This window comes from Parasteatoda tepidariorum, chromosome 6, assembly GCF_043381705.1.
Source record: "Parasteatoda tepidariorum isolate YZ-2023 chromosome 6, CAS_Ptep_4.0, whole genome shotgun sequence".
Classification (NCBI taxonomy): Eukaryota; Metazoa; Arthropoda; class Arachnida; order Araneae; family Theridiidae; genus Parasteatoda; species Parasteatoda tepidariorum.
Window position 1 is genome coordinate 33,529,880 of NC_092209.1, and position 19,000 is coordinate 33,548,879.

The 19,000-nt window shown below is 27.7% G+C and overlaps 1 protein-coding gene across 1 annotated transcript; it reads right to left on the bottom strand.

The window, feature by feature from the left end:
* Window positions 1-1,775: 1,775 nt before the first annotated feature.
* Window positions 1,776-18,447, bottom strand: LOC107456454 (suppressor APC domain-containing protein 2). Its single transcript, XM_043054447.2, has 6 exons — window positions 17,348-18,447; window positions 11,645-11,757; window positions 7,772-7,921; window positions 6,096-6,197; window positions 3,658-3,771; window positions 1,776-1,978 (listed from the first exon to the last, which is right to left on the bottom strand). The coding sequence occupies exons 1-6, from the start codon at window positions 18,171-18,173 to the stop codon at window positions 1,856-1,858; spliced, it is 1,428 nt and encodes a 475-aa protein (XP_042910381.1). The 5' UTR covers window positions 18,174-18,447; the 3' UTR covers window positions 1,776-1,855.
* Between the last annotated feature and the right edge of the window lie 553 nt (window positions 18,448-19,000).

The following is a 19,000-nucleotide window of genomic DNA, read 5'->3' on the forward strand; positions in this document are numbered from 1 at the left end:
AATTTTAAGCTTTTAAGAAGCTATACTAATGATGTTCTTAAACTGTTTTTAACACATTAGTTTTTTTGTTTGTAAATAAGCTATTCTTTAAGAAATTTCCTGTGTGACAGGAAAGAATCTTATCTAGCTGTGTGTAATGTAAAACATGTATGCTATGTTTGTGTGTGTTTTCTTATGCTATTAAGTATTTTCTCTTAAGATGGTTGCATTGTCAAGATGTCATCCCTTACGAAAATTGAGGATTTTTTTGAGGTTGTTTTGTTGTGTTGAAATTGATTTTTGGTTTATTTGAAGTGGACTATATGCTCATAACTATAACCTGTGTGCAAACATATGGAAATCCGTCTCCCATACTTCCCTTGCTTGTTTTCTCAGTGTGCAGCCTACCCTATTTCTTTCATATCTTTTATTGTTATCATATATGAAGAATTAAAGGTGAATAATAAGGTGCAATAGTCATAAAAGCTGCAACCGACTTGTGAATATGTTATGAGGTACAAAGTTTGTATGCAAACTCATCAGTATGTTATTTTAGTATTTTTTAAAAATTCTAATTGAGTCATGTTTGCAATTTTTTTAACGCACAAGCTTCTTAAAATTATGCCGATGTCGCATCAGAAATCGTGAAGAATTTTATACTTCAAAAATATTGTTGAAATGTGTTTGATGTTCATGATTAATGTTTTGAGAAATGAAACTGTTCACAGTCCTTGTAAAATTACTAATAGAAATTAGAATCTTATAACAAAATAGTATTTGATGCCGTTTGTCCCTTTTTGTTTTTTGTTCGTTGGCGTTAAAGACAGTTCTCATTTTAGTGTTAATTATTAAATTCAAAATCATAATAGTTTATGCAAAATTTTCTCTTTCAAAATACAAAATTTTATTTTTTTATTTACTTCAAAAATTGAAATGTGTTGTTATTCAAGTACAAATTAAATTTTCCATCACAGTATTGTTGAATCAAAGTAAGCACTACCTTTAGTAAGTTATGACCATAATCTTCTAAGAATTACCATATAATTATATATTTTTATTAAATTAGAAAAGTCAATAAAAAATGTGCACTTCCAATTTTTTGTTATAGATATTAAAAATAACAATTGTTTTTATTAATTTAAAGGCTAAAAACTAAATATAAGCGACATAATAGTCCTCTTATTTAAAATTAGTATTTATAAATTGTACCTAAATATTTTGACCTCTAATTTCTTAAAATTGCTAACAATTTTAATTTTGAAATTTACTGTGTAAGAATAAGATATCAATATTGAAATACATTTACTATTTGTAATAGTGAACTAATCACTTTTCTAATAATTTAAATCGATTTAATTTTGCTATTAATCTAGTTTCCTACATTTTTCCTGCTTGATTTTAAAATAAAAGTTAACTATATATGATATCATATTCACAATTTACTTTTCTCACATTAGTTATTTAAAAAAAAAAAAAAAAAAAACATTTGTGACATACATAGTTGTATTGTTAAACTAAGTTCATAATTCTTTTCTTATTATTTCCTGATATGATTCTAATTACATTACAAATGAAGAAATACATGTAAAATTCCTAAATTTGTAACTATGGATATTGTTATGCTATAATATTGTGATGATGCTAAGTCATTGTTATATCAAAGTTAAATATTTTTAAGTTGTGATTTTTGATAAAGTGATATTAAGTTTTGATATTAAGCAATATATATATATATATACTGAATAAACTACTTTTCACTTTGATTTAGAGTATTATTAATAATTGCAATACATACATTTAACAACTATAAAATAAGAACTTTATTGTAATATATTTTATATCAATATTTACATATATACAAATTCTATTCTTGTTTCTACCATAGTGTTGTATCATTTGTTTCTTTTTGAGGATATGTTCTGGCGTGAAATAATTCTCTAATCAAAGATGATTTTTCCGTTTCTAGCTGTGTTATCAGTTCACTCTTTTTACCTATTTCCTAGAAATAAAGAATATATTAAGGTTGCAATTTAACATTATTACTTTTAAAAATACTTTAAAAAAACATGTTTTACATTAATTTTTGTGTAGGTAAAGTAGCTTCCATTCATACTGTATTCAAGGATAATTATTACAAAGTTTAGTTACTTTTTATTATAGGGAAAGAAATTTCCATTCTTACTTTATTCGAGGATGAGTAGGGGTCTGTTTAAAAGAATTTTGGATCCGTTAACAGACTCTTCACAAAATATCTTTTCATAAAAACGGACCCTTCACAAATTTGTTTATCTTCATTAGTGTTTTGTTAATTGAATAAACCCTTCCCAAGGGAGAGGGGGGGGGGAGAAAGATGGTTCCAGACAAACTAAGTTTCCCTAAGTTAAAATTACAAATGTAGTATTCTAAGAAAATATTTCTACTATTACAAACATCGTGCGAGCATTCCTATTAATATTAAATCATAATTTTTTTTTGTAAATAAATAATTAATCCATTTATATTTATTTATAAAATTAATTGAACGCCACTGAGTTTAGTTGTTTTTTTTTTAGCAAATAAAAATTGATTTCTGACAATTTTTTAAATAAAATATTATAAATTTGTGAATTGCTTCAGTTTACTTAATGCGTAATACATTACTAAGTTGTGTTATTTAACACATGTCAATTGAAATTATTAAAAATGTGAGTGATTTTGTTTCCATTATTCGTCCGAAATGAATATTCTGTGTTGAGCAGCATTGGCTAGTTACCAAATATTTGTGTGTCGCATCTCTAATTTAGTAGCAGCAATTGTTGAGCAGAATTTTGTATCTATTTACAATTTAAAAACTTCTTGAAAAGGTTTTCAGCAATTTTTGCAGTAACAGGACCCTATTTGCACAAATTCACAAAAGCAGGACCCTGGTTGAAAAAATGTAACTTAACGCTTATTTTATATTCACAAATTATGAATAGTTTTTTCACAATTTTACGAAAACAGGACCTTTCACAAAATGTCTGGACAGACCCCTGATGAGTATTACAAAGTTTTGCTACGGGTCAGTATAGGGAAAGAAATCATCATTCTTACTTTCCTTAATGATGAATATTACAGAGTTACTTGTTAATAGAGGGAAAGAAATCTCCATTCCTACTTTATTTAAGGATGAGTAATGCAAAGATTAGCTACGTGTGTGTTAGTATAAGGAAATGAAATCTCCATTCTTACTTTATTCAAAAATGAGTATCATAAAGTTTAGTATTGTGTTTATTTAGACAAGTAGCAAATTTTTTAAAAAAACAAATACTTTTTAAAAGAGAAGAATGAGTGAGAAAATAAATATTTTTTCTCGTGAATTGTTATTTATTTTTTTTATAATATGTATTTACTTTATTCTAAAATATTATTTTTAAGAACTTAAAGAAATAGTTCCAAAATATAAAATTTTTTTAAAAATTAAAGCAACGAATATTTTTTTGAAAATGTTCAATTAAAATGGTAAAAAAAAGAGTGGTTGATTTTACATTTTATGTTCCCCCTACATATTTTAACCTGCAATTTTCTAGATGAATTTTTTGTTAACCTTTAACTTTTTAAGGCACATAAATTAATGTACTTATTTTACTTTATTATTTCGTGAAAAATAGTTCCAGTAGTGACATAAGTCAAGATTCTGTAATAAGTAAAACAACTAACTTCTGTTAATGCATGATTTTGGCTTTTCAATCTTTGTATGGTTTGCGTTGCTGTTTTCTGCTGCCCATATATGTTTCTCTGATGTACAGCTAAATTCATATGAATTGGAAATCCCTGTAAAAAATTGTTTAAATGAGTATATCATAATATAAATTTCAACTTGTTTATGCGAAATCATTTTTAAAGCAATGCTTTGAATAACTTTAAATTTATAAAAAAGTTATTTGCCTTATGCATGAGAGAAAAACAAAATATTAATTCCAAAAGTATCTAATAAAATAATTGATAATATTAGTATAATTAAGTTAATATGTCATTGACCACTTATGATAAATGACAATATTTTTATTTTTTTAGAATTATCACATTTAATAATTAACTTGTAAAGCAGAATGAAAGATTTTCTACGAAAAAATTAATTCATTTTATTTTTATTGCTTGCTCTCTATACCTCTCGCCAAAGCTTCCACATCGACAAACAGGAAGGTTGTTATCAACTACTTGTAATAAATTTTTTTAATAAACTTTTGTCAGGTATTGAAGATGACTTATTTCTAAAAAAATTATTTTTAAGGATTGCATTCAAAAAAGTGAAAGGGGGAAAAGGAGCCACAATTTTCTCATTCTGCTTATTTTCATTTTAAACATTTTTCTTTCTGATAAAAATATAAAATTATCATAGTTTATAATTAGTTACATTTAAATTAATCTATGAAGAGAAAGTCTGTAAATGAAAAGAGTCATTGTTCTCATAGTGGGAGCTTTTGAACCTAATAAGTTAAAATTATTGTTAAATATTAAATTCATACATCTATGTGTCTTTAACCCTTGCAAAAAAGAGATTTTTGCTTAATATTTTATAAATACAGTAGGGAACCGATTATCCGGAACGATCGGGACCATCACTATTCCGGATAACTGATTTTTCCGGTTTCCTGAATCGCTACAAAGAGCCGTTTTTTTATTGTTAAACCCAACTAAAAACAAAATATTAGGAAATAATCTTAAAAAGAAGAAAAAACGATGAAGTAATACAGTAATGATTATTTCTAAAATGATGGTATGGTAAACATCTTTCAAAAAAGAAACAAAAATCGTAAAATCTTATGAGGAAAAATTTTTTTTTTTAAAAAATGGTGGGAAAATTCATCGAATTTCGTTCCGGTTTTTTGGTTTTCTGATTTCCGGATAACGGGTTCTGTACTGTATAGCTAAAATATTATATTTTTGATAGTAGAATTCTCTTCAGCTGCCTCAATAGTTAAAGAAAAAAAAAGCGAAGTGTTATTATTGATATATTTTATTTTAATTTTTCGAGTAATAAGTTATAAACAGATATCAAAAATTAAGGTTTGACCTACCAGGTTAAAAACTGCAGTCGCTTCAAAAATAAATAAACAGGAAGTAACAGTAAGTATGTTTTAAGCGCTCAAAAAAGGCGCCCATTTTCAAGACTTACCAGACATGAATTAATTCTTCCTTGAAAAGAGAAGTCCAAACGTAATGACATCTTTTGTATTTGCCCCCACTGCGTAGCTTAGTAGTCCGAACGTCGTGACATTTTTCTTATTTTTCCTCTATTGCACAGTTTATGTTCGTTACGTCGAACTACTTAATTTTCTTTTCTTTTATAACCACCGTTGAGCAGTCATCCCAATTTTGGGTTTACGACTACTATTGTTCAACTACGTAGTCTTGTAATTTCGAATACAATATAGACGACAATGGAACTCCTGGATTGGGAGAAAATTGCTTTGGTTGGGGACTTTTTAATGGAACTAACCCGTATTTGCGTTACACGGAGAGATAAATCTCCCACGGTTAGCCTGACGGCAAGGGGACTCTGCCTGATGGCAAGGGACTCTGATCCGTCTAACACTGAGGTACTGTCAGCACAGTAGTTGATGCGAACCGGGTGCGGAATTCGTATCGACAAGCCATCGCTGGGATTCGAATCTGGTTCACTTCATTAGAAGGCCAACGCTCTACGCCCTTCGCCACCACAGCGAACTACTTAATTAATTCGTGATAAGGCCTTCTCTCTTCTAGGAGATGTTGCTTGAATGCGAGACGTCATTCACGTCTGGCAATTCTTGAAAATTGGCGTCTGTTTTTGAGCGCTTACATGATGACTATTATTTCCTATTTTGTATATTTTTGAATCGAATGAAGTTTTTAATCGGGTAATATCTAACCGTGTCATTTTTTTAAAATTATTTCTTAAGGTTTGATTTTGTTTTTAACTTTTTATGTTCATTGTATGTAACTATTTAACATTACGCAAAATTAAACATTCGTTGTTCTCCCAAAATATTTAATTTTATTTAGAAGTCAACTTAATAACATTTGATTTTAATGTTATCACAATGAAAGTTAATCTAAAAATTGTATTAAAGAGACTCTAAAAATAATGATGAAAAACCTAATGATATTTTTACCTTTTCAGATGTTTCCATAAGAGCATTTAAATGTTGATTTACTTCAGATATTCTAGTCATTTGGAAGTTCAACCTCTCTTGTTGAGCATCCATTGAATATTCCTGAAAAAATAAACAAATTAAAATATAGTAAAATATTTCACATCAACTTTTTCTAGAATCAATTTGATTATTTATTTATGCCTGAAACGGTAATTCTCTCATAAAGATAGGTAGGTCGCACTCGAGCTGATCAATGGACTATGGGCAACGGTCTGGGAAACATCCCTGAGGACGATCCGAAGACATGCCATCGCAATTTTGATCCTCTGCAGAGAGGATAAAGAAAGCAGAGAAAATGTTCGTAAGTAATTTCGTTTTATTTTAGCGAATCTTGAATTTTTTTCGAATCACTTTCACATTATTGGTGAGCAAATGATTATTATTCTTTTGGTTGATTGATAGTCTTTTTTTTTTTCTTCCTTTATCCATTTTGTGTGTTTGATAATTCAAAATAACATTTAACAAGCATTGTATTAATTATCGCATTTTATACTAAACAAACAAACAAAATAAATAAATTATTTTAAAATGCTGAGAAAATCATTGTGTATAGAATTTTAAATGTAGAAGATTTTTACTTGCTTTCTTTTAAATATACATTAAAGAAAATTATTAAAATACTATAAAAAGTTTTTAGGAAAAGACGAAAACTACACTTTACTTTGCATTTAAAATATTATATTAGTGAAAAAGTTTTTTCTGTAGTTCACTACAAGGTCTAAGGAGAACATTCTAAGCAATATAGACTTTAATCTGGAGGAGCTTAAATAAATTAGAATATTTTATCAAAAATTAATAATAAAAGATCTTTTTTAATGATATACACCTTTACCTAGAAATGCCAAAATAAACTCAAATATTTTATGAAAAATTAATGACAAAGAATATTTGTCTTAATAATAGACCTTCATCTAGAAAAAAAAAAACTTGAATATTTTATCAAAATTTAATAAAATAAATTTTTTTTAATATAGACCATAGACCTTTATCTAGAGGAGCCAAGATAACTCAAATATTTTATAAAAAATTAAAAATGAAAGGAGATTTTCTTAATAATATAGAGCTATATTTAGAAGAAGAAAAGTAAACTCAATTATTTCACCAAAAAATAATAATAGATTTTTTTTAATAATATAGATCTTAATCTAGAGAAGCCTAGATAAACTCAAATATTTTATCGAAAATTAATAATAAAAGGAGATTTTTCTTAATAATGTAAACCTTTATCTAGAGTAGCCTAAATAAATTCAAAAAACAATTAATAAAAAATGAATAAATGGAGAACTTTCTGAAACAAATTTATCATATTATCAAATTGTAATTAAAATATATTTTATGATAATATATTTTATGATAATATATATTATAATAATCTATAATAATAATATATTATAATTATATAATATTTTAATAATAATTTATCAAATTAAAATAAAAAATTTAAAAAAAAATTTATAGATAGGCTCACAAATTTTTGCCTGAATTCAATGTGTACGAAACTTTTTCATCAATCTACTTGTATATCATTAATTTACTTATAAATAAATTAATCTATATCATTAATTCACTTATAACTGATTTAGATTTTTCATCAATCTATATCATTTATTATAAATAATAAATTGCTTATTTACTGAGTGGGGTATATCCCATTTGCTAACACGTTCCAACTTTTCATTAACATTTGAAATCTGTTGTGAATACCAGTTACGGGCTCTTTCCACAACATCTAGACCTTGTAGAAGGAAGTCTTTCTCTTGCTCCAATAGTTTTAACCTTTTAATCTGAAAATGAAATTCTATTATTAATATAAAAATATTTTAAAGTGAAACGTGTTAATTTAAAAGAAGAACTAAAATGTATCGATGTTGAGAATTTTAACGAGATAAGTAAAAAGAGCTATTTTTTATTGTTATCACTCTTCGCCTAATTCCCTTTCGTGTGTGTCAAAATAGAATATTGAATCGAAATTTCGATTCGAAGGCAATCAAAATTTCGATCACCTTCCGACAAGTAAGAGTGCTTAGTATAAAGCGGAGGTCTCAGCCTGACAGGGAAAGCAAGCTTTTATTGTTTTAAAGTTTTTGTTGTCATTGTTTGTAGAATCTTGAATCGAAATTTCGATTCTGAGGCAATCGAAATTTCGATCATCTTCCGACTAGTAAGAGTGCTCAGTATAAAGCGGAGGTCTGTGCCAGACAGGGAAAACAAATTTTTATTTTTTTCAAAGTTCATTTTTATTGTTTTCAAATTTTTGTTGTTATTGTTTGTTTAATCTTGAATCGAAATTTCCATCACTTATCGAAATTTCGATCACCTTCCGACTAGTAAGATTGCTCGGTATAAAGCGGAGCGTACCTGAGAGAGAATGCAAGTTTTCATTGTTTTCAGGTATATTTAATCAGAATTTATAGGCTTTTTATTGTTAAATATCGTAAAATTGACATCTAAATTTCGATCATTTTTTAAAGAGCCAAAGCTGTTTACTTAAACTTGGAGGCTTGTGACCTATGAACTTACAAGTTTTAATCGTTTTCTAAACGCTACAGCAAGATTTATCGTGAAATAAATTTTAATACTAATCGAAATTTCGACCATCTTCTAAGTAGCTATACAGCCAGAGTTCTCAAATTTAAATTGGAGACCTGTGTCTGATGACAACCCAACTTTCAATCCTTTCCTGGCTTCTAAAAGCGAAATTAATTTTTTTATTATAATTTATCGTCAATTGAAATATTTATTTTCAATCGTCTTATTTTTGTTGTTGTAGTTGTAGTTAATTTACGTCGCACTAGAGCTGCACAATGGGCTATTGGCGACGGTCTGGGAAACATCCCTGAGGATGATCCGAAGACATGCCATCACAATTTCGATCCTCTGCGGAGGAGATGGCACCCCCGCTTCGGTAGCCCGACGACCTGCACGCGAAGTCGACCACTTTACGGTAGAACAGTTTAACGAGGACCAATACCGCACACCTTGGTGTCTACGCAGGCTGATCCAAGTGGTCACCCATCCGCACACTGACCGCAGCCACTGATGCTTGACTTCGGTGATCTGCTGGGAACCGTGTCTTAACGATCAGTCCACTGCGGGACCGTCTTATTTTCAATCGACCGCTATAAGCGAAAACTATCGTCAAATAACATTTGTCAAATCAATCACTTTTAAACTGGATCTCTGTGAAGACAACGCAAGTTTCAATCGTTTTCTGGCCGCTACTAGTGGAATTTGTCACTTAAAAAATTATCGTCTTTCGATATTATTTCGATTTACTTCTAAATAGTCAGAATGTTCAAATTCAAACTAGTGATTTTTGTCTGATGGTACTTCAAGTGCCATTTGTCTCCTGACTGTGAAAAAAGCAAAATTTATCGTAAAATAAATTGTATCACTAATTAAAATTCCGATCACTTCCTAAGGAGCTAGAATAATCTAACTTAAACTGAAGCTCTGAGCTTAATAACAACGCGAGTTTTATTCGTCTCGTGGCAGATTTAAGAGGAATTTGTCACTAAAAATTAATTAATTATCGTCGATCGAAATTTCAATTTATTTCTAAATAGTCAGAATGTTCAAATTCAAGCTAGAGATTTTTGTCTGGTGGCATTTCAAGTGCTAATTGTTTCTTGACAGCTATAAGCAAAATTTATCGTCAAATAAAATTTATCACTAATCAAAATTTCGATCATTTTCTAAGGAGCTAGAGTTGTCAAATTTAAACTGAAGCTCTGTGCTTGATGGCAACGCAAGTTTTAATCATTTTCTGACCACGTTAAGTGGAATTTGTCACTAAAAATAAATTATCATCGATCGAAATTTTGACCACTGTCCAAGTAGTTAGTGCAAGGCAAGAAATTTCAGTTCTAAACATATTAGTCCCACTAAAATTTTAGCTCGCAATTACTTCATAAATAAGTTAAAATTTTTGATATAAAATTTTTATAAAAAAGTTAACAGATGTCGTAAAAAAACTTTTTAGTTACCGAAACAACAAAAGAAAGTAGAAATTTAAAAATCAAAACACATTTACGGCAAAAATTATATTTTATCAAAATGAGGCTATCGGATGTTTAAATGCTTCCAAAAGCAATTGTTTTGTAGAATAAAAGGTGACTTATATTGGTATTACAAATTAATTCGGTCAATTTTTTTGTGTTCAAAAATGCATTTATTTCAGAATAAAATAAATGAACAGATTAATCTAATCGCTGGCTACTACTTTTTCCCACCTCTCAGGCAATTTTCGAATTCCATCTCCAAAAAATGTCTCGTCTAAGTTAGGATCCAATTTTCGATTTCTGCGAAAGAAGTGAACCGGTGACCTGCCAAATCGTGCTGTATCCGTCGGAACAGCCAACAATCAGAAGGAGCAATGTCCGGTGAATACGGTGGGTTCGGTAAAATATACCCCTTGAGAGTTTCCAAATAATTTTTTACGACTGAGGCCGACCGTTATCATGCAGAAGAATAACTTTGTCAAGTCTTTGCTCGTATTCCGGCCGTTTTTCTCGTAATGCACGGCTCAAACGAATCAATTGTAGCCTATACTAATCGCCCGTGATGGAATCAATCGTCAGGTTGTAGCAGCTCATAGTATACAACATAACTCACCATTCTTGAAACTTCGAAACCGTTCCCTACATGATTTATCAGTAGAAGCATCGTCACCATAAGCTTCTACAAGCATTCGATGCGCTTCAGTTGCACTTTTCTTCCAATTAAAGCAGAAACGTAAAACCTTCCACAAATGCTGCTTAGTTACCACAAAATTTGACATATTCAACAAAGTAAAAAACAGGATTTTTGTATGAAACTCAAAGCGATATAAACTGAATATTATTTTGATAGATGTCTAACCTCTCTGAAACCACCGAAACCAGCTGACACTATGAAATATTCATAACGGCTAGAGCCATCTTTTGAAAACGAACAGAACTAATTTGCACTCCCAATAATTTTGCTTTAAATAGAAGAAACATGTCGTTGCTTTGATTACAAAAGATTTCTTCGCGTTGCTTTCCTGAAGCACGATAGCTAATTTGTCAGTCTTAAATATTTGATGGCCGAGGTGGCGAGTGAAAATTACGCGCCCTGAACTAGGGAGCTCAAATGTCGACTGGATCTCTGTGCTGGATAACAACACAGGTTTCAATAACTTTTTTTGATTGTTACGAGCAGTCGAAACCAACTAACTTATCATATCTTCGACCAACTTAGAAAAGAAAAAAAATTCTAAAAGGAAGAAAACGCTAACCGCGTTTAATAAAATAAAAAGATAACCGCGTTTTTCAAGTGGGCTTAAAATGCATGCATAATTGCATTTTAGTCACCCTTAAAACGAAAAATGTGAAGCTTCTGCAAAATGACTTTCAATCTGCGAATTATCTTAAAGATATTAAATAATGTTTTTAACTTTATGCTGAATTTACAAAACTGATTTAGTTTAAGTAAACAAAGTAATGATATTCAAAGTAAACTTATAATTCAATGTCATAATTGCATACCATATTGTAGTCAATACCATTTGAAACAGTGTGTCTTCTGGGTTCTCTTCTTCTAATTGCTTTTTTAGCTGGAGGTACTCTTTCTGGAGGCCTCATCCCCACACCACTATCAACTGAAAACGTTAAATATGTTAATGTTAAATACTGGAACTTAACTATAATATTTTAACTGAAAATGTTAACTTAAGTAGAGAACATCAATTTTTTTTCTATGAAGTCTATAAATTTAAGTGTTAAAAAATAACAACTCTTTTTTTTTAAGAAAAAGAAAAATCGAATTTTTTTATTAAAATTAGATTCTTTAATTAAATCGTTTTTTTTTTTTTTTTAAACTAAATCCGATTTTTTTAAAAATAAAATCTGATTTAGCTAGCCACACATTATGTTTAACTGTAAGTATAAATTTTTTCCTATTCAGTCTTAAAGTCTAAGTGTTAAAAAAATAACAATTGCTTTGAAAAAGAAAAAATTCAGTTCTTTTATTGAAATTCGAATTTTTTTTATTTAAAATAAATTTTTTAATTAAATCAGTTTTTAAAAGAAAATCATATTTAAATCGACGCATATTGACCTCAATTGAGAGTATAAAATTGTTAGTGGTCTTTAAAAATCAAGCGCTGAAAATATAATTTTTTTAGAAGGAAATTTTTTTTATTTTTTTATTAAAATGAATAAATTTTTTTGCTTAAATTTAATTTATTTAGCTAAATTAGATTTTTTTAAAAATGAAATAAATTTTTTAAATTCTTATCGGAATTTTTCTCATTAAAATTGGATTTTTCTTCAGTTTTATAAAAAATTTTATTAAAATTCGTTTGTTTTCTATTTATTAGTATTTTAATAAAAATCTTATCAGATTTCATTAATAAAGATACGATTTTTATTGCATTTAATTAATTTGTTTTATTTGAATCAGATTTTTGTCTACACTGTTGCAAGTAAAAATAACAAGCATTGAAGAAGTTTTCAGAGTTATTAATATTAAATCTTCTTTATGATACTCAAGGAATCATAATTTATACATATTTAAACTTAAATTTATGTAATCATAAATTTAATGATTATCTCACTTATAGAAAACCCACAGAGAACTATAAATTAGTAATGCACACTAAAAATTATTGAACTAAACGTTTTAGCTTAAAAAATAACAATTAATGATAAAGAAAAATATCAGTCTTATACTAAGGCAGTGAGATGGTACATACATATACTAAACATAAAATTTTGACGTCTAATATTTGTCATAAAAAAATGTTTATTCTTTACTTTTGCATTTATAGCCAGTACACGTATTTTATAAATTAGTTGCTTTTAAGTGGATTTATTCTAATGAATGATTAGAACATGATTAGAATGAATGTTACTTAGATTAAAAAAGGAAAAATATCAGAAAACTGACACACACAAAGTTAAAAGTTCTATAACTCGAGCATGGGGAAAATATTTATAGCAGGTGACTTAAAATAATTCCTTTTTCTTTCAAACTTTTGATCATTACTGATCTCATTAAACAAAATATTTTATTTGACACAAAGCTGTTCAGTGAAAATAATTCATATTAGGTAGAACTCAAATACGTATTTCATACGTAAGAAAAGTCATTTTAATATTCGAAATTATTTGAATTGTTTAAATAAAATTGACTAGTTCTCAATTAATATCTGTATAAATTTATTTGCATCAAATAATGAACAGATCATAAATTTTTTTAATACGGCATTGGCGTAAAAAGTCATCCCAATTTTAACTGAATTATGAAAAAGATTTGTTAATGACTGAACAATACAATAAGATATTGTTACCAGGGGTCTGTCCAAACATTTTGTGAAAGATCCTGTTTTTGTAAAATTGTGAAAAAATGATTCATAATTTGTGAATATAAAATAAGCGTTAAGTCACATTCTTTCAACCAGGGTCCTGCTATTGTGAATTTGAGCAAATAGGGTTATTGCAAAAATTTCTAAAAACCTTTTGAAGAAGTTTTTAAATTGTAAATAGATACAAGATTCTGCTCAACAATTGCTGCTACTAAATTAGAGATGCAACATACATATATTTCGTATTTAGCCTATAATGCTCAACACAGAATATTCATTTCGGACGAACAATAAATAAAATCACTCACATTTTTAATAAATTCAATTGACATATTTTAAATAACACAACTTAGTAATGTATCACTTTTAATGTGTTACGCATTAAGTAAAATTAAATAATTCTTAAATTTATAATATTTTATTTAAAAAATAGCCAGAAATTAATTTTTATTTACGTAATATTCTATTAATTAATTTTATGAATAAATATAAATTGATCAATTATTATTTGCTTCATTAGTATTTACAAAAGAATGAATGTTAGTCTTGCTTCATTAGTATTTACAAAAAAAATTATGATTTAATATTAATAAGAATGCGCACCGATGTTTGTAAAAGTAGAAATATTTTCTTAGAATACTACATTTGGAATTTAAACCTAGGGAAATTTTGTTTGTCTCGAACCGCCCCCCCCCCCCAGAAGGAGGGTTTATTCGATTAACAAAACAATATTGAAGATAAACAAATTTGTGAAGGGTCCGATTAAAAGATAAATTATTTTGTGAACGGTCCGTTAACGGTACTAAATTTCTTCTAAACAGACCCCTGGTTACAATTTGGTATCTTTTTAAGTATTCGGATTCAGTTTTCTGAGCTCTAACAAGGAGGGAAATATTTATAAAATTAAGCAGGTAACGTAAAATAATACCCTTTCTCAAACGTTTGATCATTTCTGATCTCATTAAACAAAATATTTCATTTGGCTCAAAACTGTTCAGTGAAAATAATTCATATTAGGTAGAACTCAGATACGTATTTCATACGTAATAAAAGTCAATTTTATATTTGAAATTATTTGAATTGTTCATATAAAATTAAATAGTACTCAATTAATATTATCTGTATAAATTTATTTGCATCAAATAATGAACGGCTTTTTTAATATGGCTTTGGCTTAAAAATTCATCCCTATTTTAACTAAATTATGAAATTTTTTTTTAAATGATTGAAAAATACAATAAGATATTGTTACAGTTTAGTATCTTTTTAAGTATTCTGATTTAGCATTCTGAAATCTAACATGGATGAAATAATTATAAAATTAATCATGTAACGTATAATAATTTCTTTTTCAAACTTTTGATCATTACTGATCTCATTAAGCAAAATCTTTTATTTAACTCAAAACTGTTCAATGAAAATAATTCTTATTAGGTAGAATTTAGATACGTATATTATACGTAATAAAAGTCAGTTTTAAATTCGAAATTATTTAAATCGCTTAAATAAAATCAACTAGTACACAATTAATATAATCTATATAAATTTATTTGCATCAAATAATGAACAGATCATAAATTTTTCGATATGGCTTTGGCTTAAAAAGTCAAATCATCCCAATTTTAACTAAATTATGAAAAAAAATTTTAATGACTGAAAAATACCATAAGATATTGTTACATTTTAGTATCTTTTTTAGTATTCTGATTTATTGGTTAATATGTTATTTTTAAGTACCAAATTTCTTTTGATTTTGTCTTCTGTATTGATACAAATTTAATAATTAAAGCAATTGAATTGTAACTACATAAATTGCAAATAGAATACAAATTAGGGTTAAATTAATTCAGCTAATGAACTGATTATTATAAATTAAATTGAGATTATATATTCTAATGTTGAAAAATAAATACAAAACATGAAAAAATCACGCTCAAAAGTAAAGTAAACGCATATCTTAATTTACTTTACTACAGTACTCTAATCTAAGAACGCAAATACATTTCTTAATTAAAAAAATTAAAAAATAGAAGGCAATATTTAAGTTTAAAAATATGAAAAATAACTTTCCTTAATGTATTATAGAAATTATATTTTCCCAATAAAAATAATTTAATATAGAAAAGATGAAAATGAAAAATAAAAGTAAGTTTGTTTACTTAAGAGAATTTAATTTATTGTGAAAACAATGTTATCTCTAAAAATAAAAGGGTAGGGATTAAAGATTAAAACAGCGGTATTTTTGTTTACATTTACACAACAGGAATTAATATATTTTTTTTATATCTAGCTTCGAATTATGCTATTAAAAAAGTAATAAAAAATAATGAGTAAAAAAGAGTGAAATATGAGAAACATTATTTCAATTTATCCAAAAAAATCTATCGAAAATGTAAATTTATTTTAAATTAAAAAAATAAAATATATTTATTTCTTCATAATAAGTTAAAATTATTTAAACCTAAATTTTTTTCAAATAATTACGTACTACAATAAGTTGGATTGCGCAAAAAGTTGGTATCAATAAAATATTTAGGATTTATCATTACTTATGGGATTACATATGGTAACCTACTGTAAATTAAATATGATTCTGAAATTTTTTTTAAAAAATAGAATTTAGTTTAAATAATAAAATTTTGTTTATAGTTATATTTCATTGCTCATACAATAATTTTTATTTATGAAAGTAAAATTATTTCTATAAATTCTTTCAGCAACGTAATAATGCTCTACAGTTAATTGAAATGTGCTAAATAGTTTTCGTCAAGATTTAAAATTAGTTCCATAAATTCTTTCAATAACTTAATGTTCTATTGTAAGTTGGAATGTGTAAAAATTTGGAATAAATAAAATATTCAGAACGAATAATAATAGTTTTCTTTATATAAATGTAAATTTATTTCTATATTAAATAAATAATTATTTATTATAATATTTTTTTTCATTCATGCCTGAAAAATGGTGTCAATGAAAAAATTTACTGATTTATGAAAGTAAAACTATTTCCTGAAATTCGTCAAACCGAATAATTATTTACTATAAGCAGATTTTTTCTTCATTTAAATGTAAAATATTTCCAAAAATTCTTTTAAGTGAATAATTATTTATTATAGTAAAAATCTTTCTACCAGCGTCAAAAATTGAAATTATTAAAATATTCAAGATAAATCACAATAGTTTTCTTTCTATAAAAGTAAAATATTTCCATAAATGTTTTTAACTAAATAATTTTATACTATTATAAAACATTTTTCTACCAACATCAAAAGTAATGAAATATGAATTAAAATATTCAGATAAAATAACAAAATTTTTTTTCTTATGAAGGTAAAATACTTTTCACAAATTCTTTTAACTAAAGAATTTTGTATTATAATAAGAAATTTTGAAATGAATAAGATAATGAATAAAATGTCCATAATGTTCCTAATTTGAAGATGCAATTATTCCCATAAACCTTTCAACAAAATAAATCTGTGTTATAATAAAAAACTTATTAGTTAATTAAAAAATCGGAAAAATTACCATAATTTTCTTTATATGACGGCATCCTAATTTTTCCATACATTCCTTTAAAAAAATAATTATGTATTATAATAAGAATTTTTTTAATTATTGAAATGTGCAGAAAAATTACCATAATTTTCTTCATATAAAGGCAAAATTATTTTCATAAATTCTTTCAACTAAGTAATTATGCAGTATAATAAAAAAACATTTAATGAATAAAATATCCCCCCCCCCAAAAAAAAACACAATTTTCTTTATATTCAGGTAAACTTATTTCTTTAAATTTTTTCAACTAAATAATTATATTCCATTTTATGACATTTTTTAATATACATAAATATTTAGAATTAATAAAATATTCAAGATTTACCATCACTGCTGGATACGGGATCATTCGGTAGATTAGGATAAGACGAAGAGTTCCTGAGCTGGAGTTTTCTCAGAGGATGCATATTCTCCTGATTTTCCTGTTTATTTGGATAAGATTTCATCATTCTCCACTTTTCAAGTGCCAATGATACTTTATTTCTATCCATGGGTTCACAAGATTGTAAAGTTCTCCTCATAATACCATCTTTTTTAACCCAATTCGATGGAGATGGTGCCGCATTCCGATTAGCCGCTAGCTGATGTGATTTAATGGTAGTTTGCTGTAATTGAGGCATACTAATAGCTCGCTGTTGCACGAACGATGCTACATTGTTTGGACGCACCGTGGCGGTGTTGTGACGACTCAAGCGTAACGGCGGTGACAAAATACCGCTTATCGGCAGACGTTCCGATGAGGATGAAGAGTGAGTTAATTTTCCCAGTGGTGTCCCCGGTTTCCGTAAGGAAATCCCGCCGTGACCCCTCTCCGGGAGAGGCACTGAAGAAGGTCGGGAAACGAGATTTTTTTTAATTGTCTGGTTTTCAAAATGCTTCGAATCGTGCCGTAGTAAGCAAATTCTCAAACCCGCACAGAAACGTTCGAAAGTTAACAGACCGTTGGCCGGCGTCACTTTTCGCAAACTTTCTATGACGCCGCTGGGCAATCCATTCCTAGTGCCGATCTCCCCCTGCCAGCGTTTTTCGATGTCCGACAGTCTCACGTAACCCGTCCTCTTGTCGTCCATAACATCGAAGAGGGTCCTCATGGCGGTCACAAATGCTTTGGGGAGAGCGTCCAGGGTCGATTGGTGATGGACACTACTCATATTTGAAAACGTCCTCAGTTTTAGAACTGACGTTTAGCTGTCAGTAGAAGTCATTTTTGTTTTAGTCGAGCGGGTGAATCAACAATACAGAGCATCGGCACCTGTTTCTCATGTTGTTCAAGTCGACGTTTCATTTCAAACAGGTAGATAACCTAGCTCCTACGCTCTGATTGGTCAAAAGAAAGTTTTCTCAACGGTGCTCCGAAAAAAATAAAAAATAAATAAACTAGTCTTTTTGAATCTCTCTTTCTCCCCCAGTCGTTCAGACGGATGTAGAAACACCCGGCTAAAAACGAGAGTTACTTATTTTCCCTGGGGATACTTTTCTTTTTCTTTTTTAATTATTTTATTTATTTGTATTTTTTTTGTGATAAGGATTCCAACATTCGACCTTAAGTACTTTTTTTTTTTTATCATTATCGAATAACGTATTTTAATGTTTGCGTAGTGTTTTCGTTTGTTGTATTTTTATTCCTTGAATAATTCCTTTTTTTACTTACACTATATTGTTATCATTATTACTACTTTTTAAAAATTGACATTAGGAAGTCTGTTAACCCCTTTTTTCAAGTTCAAAAGCATATATTCCCTGAATTTTCTAAATTTATTAAATGGATGTCTCCAAAAATAATAAATAATGGTAATAATAAATATTCCCCGAATTTTCTAAATTTTATTAATGGATGGTACCAAAAATAATAAACAATGGTGCGAAAAATAATGGTACCAAATAATTTCTTTTTTCTTTTATTAACCTTTTTTCAAGTTCAAAAGCATATATTCCCTGAATTTTCTAAATTTTATTAATGAATGGTACCAAAAATTAT

Coding starts and splice junctions, on each gene's coding strand:
- LOC107456454 (XM_043054447.2), bottom strand. CDS start 18,173: ATGAGTAGTGTCCATCACCAATCGACCCTGGACGCTCTCCCCAAAGCA. Junction 11,758..17,347: donor TCCCGTATCCAGCAGTGATG/GTAAATCTTGAA, acceptor TAACGTTTTCAG/TTGATAGTGGTGTGGGGATG. Junction 7,922..11,644: donor ATGGTATTGACTACAATATG/GTATGCAATTAT, acceptor TTTCATTTTCAG/ATTAAAAGGTTAAAACTATT.